Here is a 12,226-nt window from a genome sequence, read left to right as displayed (position 1 = left end):
TTTAAAAAAGGTATTTTATAATATGTACCATATATAGAGTACTATATAAATAATCCTCAACGATGGCTTCATGATACACTGGTTTGTTTGAATCAGTGGTGTGGTATGTAGCATGTAATTTGTTATTACATTTTTTTTCAAAGTCTGTAAATGTTTTTAGTGTTTTTCGACAAATAAAAGTTCAAGGTTAATTATACACCAACTAGAATGACTAAAAAATGAAAAAGACTGACAATATCAAATGTAACTATAAGGAAAATTCTAATTACTATATTAGATAGGTCATTCTCATTCTAAGTAAAAAAGACAGAATGGGCTAAGAGTCTGATGGCTAATTTATAGTACACTCTACTCTTGGAAGTTGGGTTCTCTTTGAATCTTAATGCAATGGTTTTATTTGTAAGGAAACAGTCTAACTCCTTGCTACTCAAAGTATGGTCTGTGAACTAGTGTACTAGTATCATCAGGAGATTGTTAGAAGTATAGAATCTCAGGGCCTGCCACAGATATACTGAAAAAGAATCTATATTTTAACAAAATCCTGCATATGCCCATTATAGTTTGAGAAGTCCTGATATAATTATTTCCCTATTATTTAACCTGGCCATGATTGAACTGTCCTTAGGTTAATTGAAAAGGTAGGAAGTTTTCCAGTCTACGCTGGTCTACTTTAGTAAGTAATCCCTAAATCATGCCATTACCATTAATTTTTTTTGTGTGTTAACTACAAGGGAGAATAAAATAAAAGGCATGTCCATGAACTCATACCTCTCTCTGTTGCATCTGGGTCTGAATGGGAGCACAAAGCAATGTGTTCATCCCTATTGAGAAAGATGAAAAAACTACAGTCAATAGCGAAAAAATGTATCACCAAGAGCCTGATTTTTCTTTCCTTAGGTTCTTCATCATTTATGAGAATTTACTGAAGTTTTATCAGTTACTAAGCCCTTCATAAGGACTTAGGTATTAAATTTCATTAAGACTTCTAACTGTCCCTTGGTGCTCAGTGGGTTAAGTCTTCAACTCTTGATTTCGGCCCAGGTCCTGATCTCAGGGTCTTGAGATTGAGCCCCACATTGGGCTCCGCACACTATGGGGAGTCTTCTTCTCTCCCTCTCCCTCTGCCCTTCACCCCATGTGCTCTCTCTCTTAAATAAATATTTTATTTAAAAAAAAAAGATTTTATTTGAGAGAAAGCATGAGTGAAGGGAAGGGCAGAGGGAGAGGGAGAAGCAGTCCCTGTTGAGCATGGAGCCTGATCTGGGGCTCGATCCCAGGACCCTGAGACCATGACCTGAGCCGAAGTGAGACACTTAACCAACTGAGCCACCCGGGCGCCCCTAAATAAATCTTAAAAAAAAACAAAACAAAACTTATAATTGTCCCATTTTAGGGACAGAGAGATCTGTGATTATTGTATTCTCTACGTGCCTGAAATATTTTCAGAATATGGTGATTTTGTTTATTTATTTATTTTAAAGATTTTATTTATTTGATAGAGAGAGAGACAGTGAAAGAGGGAACACAAGCAGGGGGAGTGGGAGAGGGAGAAGCAGGCTTCCCGCAGAGCAGGGAGCCCGATGCAGGGCTCGATCCCAGGACCCTGGGATCATGACCTGAGCTGAAAGCAGACACTTAATGACTGAGCCACCCAGGCGCCCGTAGAATGTGGTGATTTTAAAGGTGGAAAGTTTGGACTACTTTTTTCCCCTTTAATTCTTTATTTTTATTCCCTGTATAAGTAGAGGTTACATGGTAAAGAGTACCAATTCATGAGACTGAAATGTTAGAATAAGATTTTGAAGCCTCTCTTATTCTATGTTAAGGAATCTAGATGTTACCATGATAAGATGTGCATTTTATAAAAATAACTCCAGAGAAGGAGAAAAAAGTAGATTTAAGAGAAGATGAACCAATGGGGAGCTGCTGTAATAGTGCAGATACAAACAGGATGAGAATTTCTGTTTGGGTAAGAGAAAATGAGAATGGAAATAAAGGATTAGACTCAGGACACTTCAGAATTGAAATATAAAGATTAGATGGACTTTGGAAATAAGGAAGGGATTGAAGATGCTGTAATAAAACAGGAAATACATTTTTATAATACTTAAGTTTAAAGGCAAATCTCTAGAACATTTTTTAAAAGTTTTTATTTAAATTCTGGTTAACATACAGTGTATTATTCGTTTCACATGTACAATACAGCAATTCAACACTTCCATACAACACCCAGTGCTCATCACAAAAATCTTTGAAACATTTTAAAGACTTTATGGCAACCTTGATTGAATATGAAGTAATTATAGGCTTTTTGTTAAAAATCATACTTGGGTGCTTGCGTGGCTCAGTTGGTTAAGCGACTGCCTTCGGCTTAGGTCATGATCCTGGAGTCCCAGGATCGAGTCCCACATCGGGCTCCCTGCTTAGCAGGGAGTCTGCTTCTCCCTCTGACCTTCCTCCCTCTCATGCTCTCTCTCTACCATTCTCTCTCTCTCTCAATAAATAAAAATCTTAAAAAAAAATCTTACTTATATATCAAGCTTTCATCCACTTATCCAACAAATATTTACTCAGAACTTATTATGTGCCCCAAAACTCAACTACCTACTAAGGCACAAAGAACAGACAAAATTTCTGGACTCAGAGTTCCCAGTTTAATTAAGGAGCCAGAAGGAAATACCTAAAATACAATATGATAAATTCTACAAAAGAATGAGAAATAAAAGGGGTATTATACCATTACAGGACAGAGTGACTCCTTGGTTTTGTCAGAAAAGGCTCCATTTAAGCCAGTACAACTTGATGTGTGGTGCCAGTCTGTGAACTGTTTGTTACCAACTCATGACGAAATAAGGAGCTTGCAGCCAATGTAAATCATGTGATATTTCTTTCATCAAGAAAGCTTTGCTAAGAAAAAAATGTCAGCTAACTAAACAGTAGTTTACTGCCATAGTTGATTCACATTCTAGTGCAAGTTCCGTTTATGTCATGGATTATTAACAGTTTGTGGACTAGCTACTTTGTTTTTGATTTTATTTTTAAGTAATCTCTACACCCAATGTGGAGCTCAAACTCACAACCCTGAGATCAAGAGTTGCATGTTCCACCGACTGAGCCAGCCAGGCACCCTGGACTGGCTACACTGAATAGCACTGAAGTTAACCTAAGTGAAAAACTAAGTTAGGTGAAAAATGAGAAGACTAATAGGCAACTTGGAGTAGGAAGGGCACTTCAGAGAGAAGAAACAAATGGATACACAGAAAAAAAAGTCAACATGGGGATCTATTAATACTTCTTCACTGGGCTAGAGCATATCTATAAAGGGCAAGAGATAAGGTGGGAGAAGTCAAGCCAAATTTTAAAGACCCTTCAAACTCTATGCCAGAGAATGTGGGTTTTATCCTATAAGCAAAAAAGTGTCATTGAACAATTTTAAGTTGGGAGGTAATATCAGATTTAGAAATATGTAGAATGGATTATAGGGATAAGAAACTAAATACAATAGCCCATGAAAGAACAATGAATAATGAAGATTTGAACTCAAACAGTAGCAGAAGGAACAGAGAGGAGGTAAAAGATTTGCAAGATATTTAAGAGAAAGAATAGAGGTGAAGAAAAATGGATATAGAGAATGAGGAAAAAGTTCAAAAATGACTCAATTTCTGACTTGAGTAAATGAGTGAGTGGGAATCCAAAATAGAGAAAACAAGTGGAACAGCAGGTTTGGCAGAAATAATAGCAAATTTGTGAAATTTCATATTGAAGATTTTGTATAAAGAACAGAGCTCTTCACATTTTTTTCCAAAGTTCTTTTACACATTACTCTGTCCGAAATTTGGCTGAAGAGAAAGTTATGTGGTAAGAAAAGTATTCTGGTCATACTCACCAGTAATCTCACAGTAGTTATCTTCTGGATTCTTATTCCTAAAAATTAAAAAGTATTTTAAAAATCTATACCCCAAACAATGATCGAGAATCCTAACATTTGAAAGAGTAGGGAAGGTCAAAGGTTTTCATAGGGTGACTGTCAGAAAAATATAATGACATCTTTAAAAAGACTCATCTAACTCGGGCAGAAAAAAATTACAAGGCAGTCAAAGGAAACTTTTCAGATTGGTCTTAAGGCTTTGTTAATTTCAAGGATACTATAAAAATATGCTTAATACATGCTGTTGTGTTTTTTTTAAAGAACCTACAAAGCAACTCATTATCTAGAGATTTAGTCTTAAAAAAAAGCAAATAAAACAATCCAAATGTCCATCAACAGGGAGCTGACTAAATGCTGATGCAAACATACAAGAAATTATGAAAGACTGAGGTATATCTATATGTAACAACATGGAAAGTGTTATAAGACATATTATTAAGTGTTCTCATTTTTGTCTTGTTAAAAACAAAAACTAAAGATAAACATGCACTTGGATATACATTTAAGTTCCCGCAAAGACATCTAAAATTATCGGGTCACCGGAGTGGCTCAGTCAGTTAAGCATCTGACTCTTGATCTCAGCTCAGGTCTTGATCTCAGGGTTGTTGAGTTCAAGCCCCATGCTGGGCTCCACACACAGCAGTGGTTAACTGTGAGGAGCCTAAACCTAGAGAATTTTCTGAATCAGTATATAAAAAGAATCTTTTTTTTCCAGCTCAAGAGCAGTCAATTACATGGAAAATTTAGAATTTATTTAACCAGTCCCTGACTGATAGATCATTAGGATCTTTTACCTCCTTTGCTATTACAATAAATGCTGTAGCGAATAACCTTATATGTTCATCATTTTAAACATTTACAAGTATCTTGAAATAAATTCCCAGACATGAAATTACTGAGTCAAAGGGCATGTGTATTTAAAATTTTGAATGATACTGCCAACTGCCTTCTTCAGTTTATATCCACTAGCAAAGAGCGACTTTTTACCTATATTCTTTTTTTTTTTTTTAAGATTTTATTTATTTGACAGAGAGAGAGAGACAGCGAGAGAGGGAACATAAGCAGGGGGAGTGGGAAAGGGAGAAGCAGGCTTCCCGCCGAGCAGGGAGCCTGATGCGGGGCTCCATCACAGGACCCTGAGATCATGACCTGAGCCAAAGGCAGTCAGTCGCTCAACCAACTGAACCACCCAGGCGCCCCCACATATTCTTTTTTTTAAAGTTCTATTTATTTGCAGGAGGGAGGGGCAGAGGGAGAAGGACAAGCAGACTCCCTGCTGAGAACTGGATATGAGGCTCGATCCCAGGACCCTGAGATCATATCCCCAGCTGAAGTCAGAGGCTTAACGGACTGAGACACTCAGGTGTCCCTTACCTACATTCTTAACTGATTAGGTGAAAAATTGTATCTCAATAATAATCTAACTTCATATTTCTCTTATGATGAATGAAAATAAGCATCTTTCCATTTGTTCAAGAGCAACTGGTATTTATTTTTCCATATATAAACATAATAAGAAAAACTAATTTAATGAAAAAAACTGAAAACTTGGGTTTTATTGTTTTGTACTGTTATATTTAAGGATTTATATGTGAAAGTGGAGTGTTTCATCACTCTGTTAAAAGGATAAGCTGTACAATGCACACACTTAATCAGAGATAGCAGTATATTAAATTCTGCAAAGAATCTGTTTTCTGAATTAATCCTAAGAATTCCACAAAAGGGTAACAAAAATAAAAACAAAAACTATTAATTTAATAAACACTGCATTTGGGGTGCCTGGGTGGCTCAGTTTGTTAAGCATCTGCTGTCAGCTCAGGCCATGATCTCCAGGGTCCAGGGATTGGGCCCTGTGTTACACTCCCTGCTCAGTGAGGAGCCTGCTTCCCCCTCTCCCTCTGCCGCTCCCCCTGATTGTGTTCTCTCTCTCTCAAATGGATAAAATATTTAAAAAATAAATTAAACACTGCATTTGAGGGGCGCCTGGGTGGCTCAGTTGGTTAAGCGACTGCCTTCGGCTCAGGTCATGATCCTGGAGTCCCAGGATCGAGTCCCGCATCGGGCTCCCTGCTTAGCAGGGAGTCTGCTTCTCCCTCTGACCTTCCTCTCTCTCATGCTCTCTACCATTCTCTCTCTCTCTCTCAATAAATAAATATCTTAAAAAAAAATAAACACTGCATTTGATAGGAATAAACAGCTTTTTTTTTCTTTTAAGGTTTTATTCATTTATTTGACAGAGAGAGAGACAGCGAGAGAGGGAACACAAGCAGGGGGAGTGGGAAAGAGAGAAGCAGGCCTTCCGCCGAGGAGGGAGCCCGATGTGGGGCTCGATCCCAGGACCCTGAGACCATGACCTGAGCCGAAGGCAGCCGCCCAACCAACTGAGCCACCCAGGCGCTCTGGAATAAACGGCTTTTAAAATATAATTTGAATCACATTTTCTTTACTTACTGTATAAACAGAATATTTTCTCCAGCTTCTGTTTCTAAAAATAAAATAAAAATTAAATTTGTTCAAGGATACACTGATAAAGCATTAGAAAAATTGCATACAAACATTAACAACAATTAAAAAAAGAAATTACTAACTACGCACTTTACTTTCTGCCCCCATGGCTCAAGCTATACTTTTTAAGCAATAAGATAGACAGTTTTATCAATTACCTGGTTAGATAACCATAGTAAAATTTAATAGAAAACAGATTTACCTGCAATTTCTGACTTCCTTACTATTTTCATATGAGACTCTGTCTGGAATACTCTAGAAAAGAAAATAAAGATTACTGAAAATCTGCAATTTTAAAAAAGAGATTTTATTTATTCTGGGTGGGGGCATGAGCAGTGGTGGGCTGGTGGGGGGGTGGGGGGGAATGGGGAGACAGGGAGGAGGGGTTGGGGGAGGGTACGGACAAGCAGATTCCCTGCTGAGCGTGGAGCCCAACCTGGTGGCTCGTGGCTCTGAGTTGGGCTCAATCTCAGGCTGTGAGATCATAACCTGAGCTGAAACCAAGAGTCTGATGCTTAACACACTGAGCCACCCAGGCGCCCCTGAAAATCTGCATTTTTTTGTTTTAAAGATTTTGTTTATTTATTTGACAGAGAGAGAGACAGCGAGAGAGGGAACACAAGCAAGGGGAGTGGGAGAGGGAGAAGCAGGCTTCCCGCTGAGCAGGGAGCCCGATGCGATGTGGGGCTTGATCCCAGGACTCTGGGATCATGACCTGAGCGAAAGGCAGATGCTTAACGACTGAGCCACTCAGGCATCCTGAAAATCTGCAATTTTTAATTAGAACCCTATGGTGTTAATTTATAGTCTGTTTTGAGATAAAGATAATGGATTTCAGCTTCCTCTTTGCTACATCATGTACTATTCATATCTCAAACGCCAAATTCATTTACATTAAAATCTGTTTTTTTTAATTAACTCTGACAAAAATCATTTTATCCCTCAATAACCTAAAATATTCACTCTATTCAACAAAACATTTATTAAGCACCACTATATACTTGATGTTATATACAAGAGTCTGATATATGATCCTTGACCTCAAGGAGTTTTCACTGTAAGTAGAGAGCTGGAACAATGATTATAAACTTTTGTTATTAACAGTTCAGATAAGGGGACATGGACTCCAGAGGAAGGGATCTCTTTTGATTGGGATGATTAAGCTTCTGGAGAAGCAGCATTCGATATCTGCCTTAAGAATCTGGCTAGTTCATTTTTGTTCTAATATTAAGTAACATTCATTATTGAGAACCGATTCTTAATAAGAAAGAAAATTTAGTTTCAATTACAGGGGCACCTGTGTGGCTCAGTCAGTTAAGCATCTATCTTTGGCTCGGGTCATGATCTTGGGGCCCTGGGATTGAGCCCCACATCAGGCTCCCTGCTCAGTGGGGAGCCTGCTTCTCCCTCTCCCTCTGCTCCTTTTGGCCCGGCTCCTGCTCTCTCTTTCAAATAAATAAATAAAATCTTAAAAAAAAAAAAAAGAAAATTTAGTTTCAATTACAAGAAAGCAGTGAACATTTGCATACATACTGTGTGACAAGCATTCTGTTCTTTATATACATTTTTAATGATTATAACAATTATCATGTTATTTTACAGATGTAGATATTGAAGGTCATAAAGTTTAAGTAAGTCCCAGGGTCATATACCCAATAAGTGGCAAAGCCAAAATGCAAACCCAAATCTGTCTGGCTTCAAAACCTGAGCCTATAACTACAAAGCTATACTTGAAACAACTTTTCTTCCAATCATTTACAATAGAACAATAGAAGCCTTTTTAATCAATATGAGCAGGATCAGTAGTTGGTCCATTAATCAAAAAAAAAAAAACACTTAAAATAAGGAATCTTAACTGATACCTACATAACTTAAATATTAAAAAAATTAAAATACATAAGTAGATTTTATTTATTTATTTTAAAAAGGTTTTATTTATTTATTTGACAGAGAAAGACACAGCGAGAGAGGGAACACAAGCAGGGGGAGTGGGAGAGGGAGAGGCAGGCTTCCCGCTGAGCAGAGAGCCTGATGTGGGGCTCGATCCCAGGACCCTGGGATCATGATCTAGCCGAAGGCAGACGTTTAACGACTGAGCCACCCAGGTGCCCCCACATAAGTAGATTTTAATTTGCAAATCTCTGAATGTCAATCTGAGGACTTTACTTTTGAGTGGATCTACTGGTACAATTTTAGTGTATTTATAAAGTGGAATAAAAAAACTTTTTTTTTAAAGATCTTATTTATTTGACAGAGAGAGAGAGAGACCACAGCAGGGTGAGCAGCAGGCAGAGGGAGAAGCAGGCTCCCCGCTGAGCAAGGAGACTGATGCAGGACTTGATCCCAGGACCCCAGGATCATGACCTGAGCTGAAGGCAGACGCTTAACCGACTGAGCCACTCAGGCATCCAGACAAAGAAACTTTCAAGTAATATGAACACAGACTCCTAGATTTTCATGAAAGATTTCCCCATGGTTGTCTCAGCCATACCAAGTTTTTGTTTTATTTTAAGATTTTATTTATTTATTTGACAGAGAGAGACACAGTGAGAGAGGGAATACAAGCAGGGGGAGTGGGAGAGGGAGAAGCAGGCTTCCCGTGGAGCAGGGAGCCTGATGTGGGGCTCGATCCCAGGACCCTGGGATCATGACTTGAGCCGAAGGCAGACGCTTAATGACTGAGCCACCCAGCTGCCCAGAATTTTTTTTTTAAAGATTTTATTCATCTATTTGACAGAGAGAGAGAGAGAGAGAGAGAGAGAGAGAGAGCGCACAGCAGGGGGAGAAGCAGACAGAGGAAGAGGGAGAAGCAGGATCCCCGCCGAGCAGGGAGCCCAACACAGGACTCGATCCCAGGACGCCAGAATCATGACCCCAGCTGAAGGCAGCTGCCCAACAGACTGAGCCACCCAGGCATCCCTTGAAAGAATTTTTAAAAATAAATTCACCTTTATCAAAGTTTCCCCTGCTGTTCATTACAATTTTCATAGAAATAACTATCTTTATCTTTGAACTCATTTTCATCAGTTTATGTAATATTAAATTAAATTATGCAATTACAACAACTTCAACTAGATAAACAAGACAAATACTTCTTGGTAAGCCTACCAATCGACTCTCAGGATCTAAAGTTTATGGACAGGAAAGAACATTCTTTGTGCTGTAGATATCAGTATATTTTACAAGGGGAATGGAAAATATAGGTTAATTCTAACAATTCAGTGAGCTGGGAATTATTAAGAGCGCTTTTACTATGCTTGTTTCTACATCTAGAATCCTGTAATTCTTTTTCAATTAATCTATTTAACAAAGATAATTTTTTTGAAACACCACTCATACATTGCTTAATATTACTCAAATTGACACTATCTTATTTTGGCCATGCAATAAATACTATGAGATATGAGATATGTAAGGAATATTATTTCCATCCTAAAAAAAGGAGGAAGCTGATGCTCTGTTAAATGACTTAAACTAGGGACTATTTAGTAATAAGCGAGAACTGTTCAATTTTTTTTGTTTCGAACCTGAAATTCCTTTTAATATCCAAGAGCCATTTTAGGAAAGTAAGTATAATGAGTAGATGATATCCAGGAAAGGAAAGAGTGGACTAGGTTTAATAGTATTTGGGAAAGTCTATCAGAAGAAGTGGAAAAAGCAGTAGACTAGGAGTCAGGAGACCTATATTAAACAACTGTGGTTCTGTCACTACCTACATTATCTCGGGAAAGTCATATCACGTCCCTGGCTTTAATCTTCTTGGTAAAACATAAAGAGTTTGGACTATACTTACTTATTTAGTAGGCTCCATTCCCAGCAAGGAGCCCAGAATGAGGCTTGAACTCACAACATAAGACTGAGATCAAGACCTGAGCCAAGATCAAGAGTCGGACACAACTGACTGAGCCACACAGATGTCCCTACTTATTTATTTATTTATTTAAAAGATTTTATTTATTCATGAGAGACAGAGAGAGAGAGAGAGAGAGAGAGAGAGGCAGAGGGAGAAGCAGGCTCCCCACTGAGCAGGGAGCCTGATGTGGGACTCGATCCCAGGACCCTGGGATCGTGACCTGAGCCGAAGGCGGACGCTTAACCATCTGAGCCACCCAGGAGCCCCACTACTTATTTATTTTTTAAAATTTATCATCATTATTATTATTTTTAAAGATTTTATTTATTTATTTGAGAGAGAAAACGAGTCAGGGGGGAGGACAGAGAGGGACAAGAAGACTCCCCACTGAGCATGGAGCCTGCAGCAGGCTCACACAGGGCTGCATCCCAGGACCCCAAGATCATGACCTGAGCGAAGTCACATACTTAACTGACTGAGCCACCCAGGCGTCCTAGAAAGTACAATTCTGAATGAAAATATAACAATTATGACTATGTACCGATGAACATATAGAATCAATATTCATAAAGAAAAACTATTGGAAATATAGAGACAGAGTGAGATGCAGTATCAACAGGACACTAATTTACCTCTAATTCATGCAGATTAAAGTGAATAAAACTTAAGATTATAGAAGTTCCAAATAACATAAGGTATAAGGTAGATATAATTGACATATATCAAACTCTACACCCTAAAATACAAAATATCTTTTTATTTATTTATTTTTTAAAGATTCATTTATTTGAGAGAGCGAGAATGAGAGAGAGAGGGTACATGAGAGGGGAGAGGGTCAGAGAGAGAAGCAGGCTCCCCGCCGAGCAGGGAGCCCGATGCGGGACTCGATCCCAGGACTCCGGGATCATGACCCAAGCCGAAGGCAGTCGCCTAACCAACTGAGCCACCCAGGCGCCCCCAAAATATCTTTTTAAATACCTATGGATCATTTACAAAAATGTATCTTTTATTAAAAAAATTTTAATAAAAATCAAAATAATACAGATTAACACTCTCTGCAATATAACTAAAAATTAATGACAACAAAATATCCTTACCACTTGGCTATTTTAAAATTCTCTATTAAACAACTTTTTTTCTTTAAGATTTTATTTATTTATTTGACAGAGAGAGCGAGAGAGAGAACACAAGCAGGGGGAGTGGGAGAGGGAGAAGCAGACTTCTCACTGAGCAGGGAGCCCGATGCGGGGCCCGATCCCAGGACCCTGGGATCATGACCTGAGCCGAAGGCAGACGCTTAACGACTGAGCCACCCAGGCACCCCTATTAAACAACTCTTGAATCAGTGAAGAAATACAAATATACTGCTAACCATCAAGAAAATAATCATGAAAACAATATATATAAGAATTAAATTAATAAATTGGGGCACCTTGGTAGCTCAGTCAGTTAAGCACCTGACTCTTCATTTTGGCTCAGGTCATGATCTCAGGGTTGTGAGATTGAGTCCCACATTGGGCTCTCCACTCCACGTGGTGTCTGCTTCCTCTCTCCCTCTACCTCTCCTCCCACTTGTACACACTCTCTCTCTAAAATAAATCAATTTAAAAAACTAAGGGCACCTGGGTAGTTCAGTAGGCTAAGCAACTGCCTTCAGCTCAGGTCATGATCTCAGGGTCCTGAGACAGAGCCCTGCACTGGGCTCCCTGCTCAGTGGGGAGTCTGCTTCTCTCTCTCCCTCTGCTGCTCCCCCTGCTTGTACACTCTAGCTCGTGCTCATTCTCAAATAAATAAAACCTTTAAAATTTAAAGTGAAAAAGTAAATTAATAATTTAGGGAAAAGTAACATCTTTGCGATGTTGAATCTTTTTTTTAAGATTTTATTTATTTATTTGAGAGAGAGAGCAGAGCGAGAGAGAGAGCACGAGCAGGGGTGAGGA

General features: G+C 38.6%; 1 protein-coding gene across 1 annotated transcript in view; it reads right to left on the bottom strand.

Moving 5' to 3' along the window:
• Positions 1-12,226, bottom strand: part of KNL1 (kinetochore scaffold 1) — a 59,242-nt gene that overhangs the window by 27,355 nt on the left and 19,661 nt on the right. Inside the window, exons 6-9 of the mRNA XM_028119575.1 lie at positions 6,636-6,688; positions 6,380-6,413; positions 3,887-3,924; positions 769-821 (exon numbers count right to left, since the gene is read on the bottom strand). Coding sequence (XP_027975376.1) covers positions 769-821; positions 3,887-3,924; positions 6,380-6,413; positions 6,636-6,688 — 178 coding nt within the window. The remainder of the gene's footprint in view (positions 1-768; positions 822-3,886; positions 3,925-6,379; positions 6,414-6,635; positions 6,689-12,226) is intronic.

This window comes from Eumetopias jubatus, unplaced genomic scaffold (assembly GCF_037043125.1).
Source record: "Eumetopias jubatus isolate StellerSeaLion01/CBP00866 unplaced genomic scaffold, mEumJub1_p1.0 scaffold_7, whole genome shotgun sequence".
Lineage (NCBI taxonomy): Eukaryota > Metazoa > Chordata > Mammalia > Carnivora > Otariidae > Eumetopias > Eumetopias jubatus.
The sequence above is the reverse complement of the archived record's forward strand: the minus strand, read 5'-3'. Positions and strand labels throughout refer to the sequence as shown.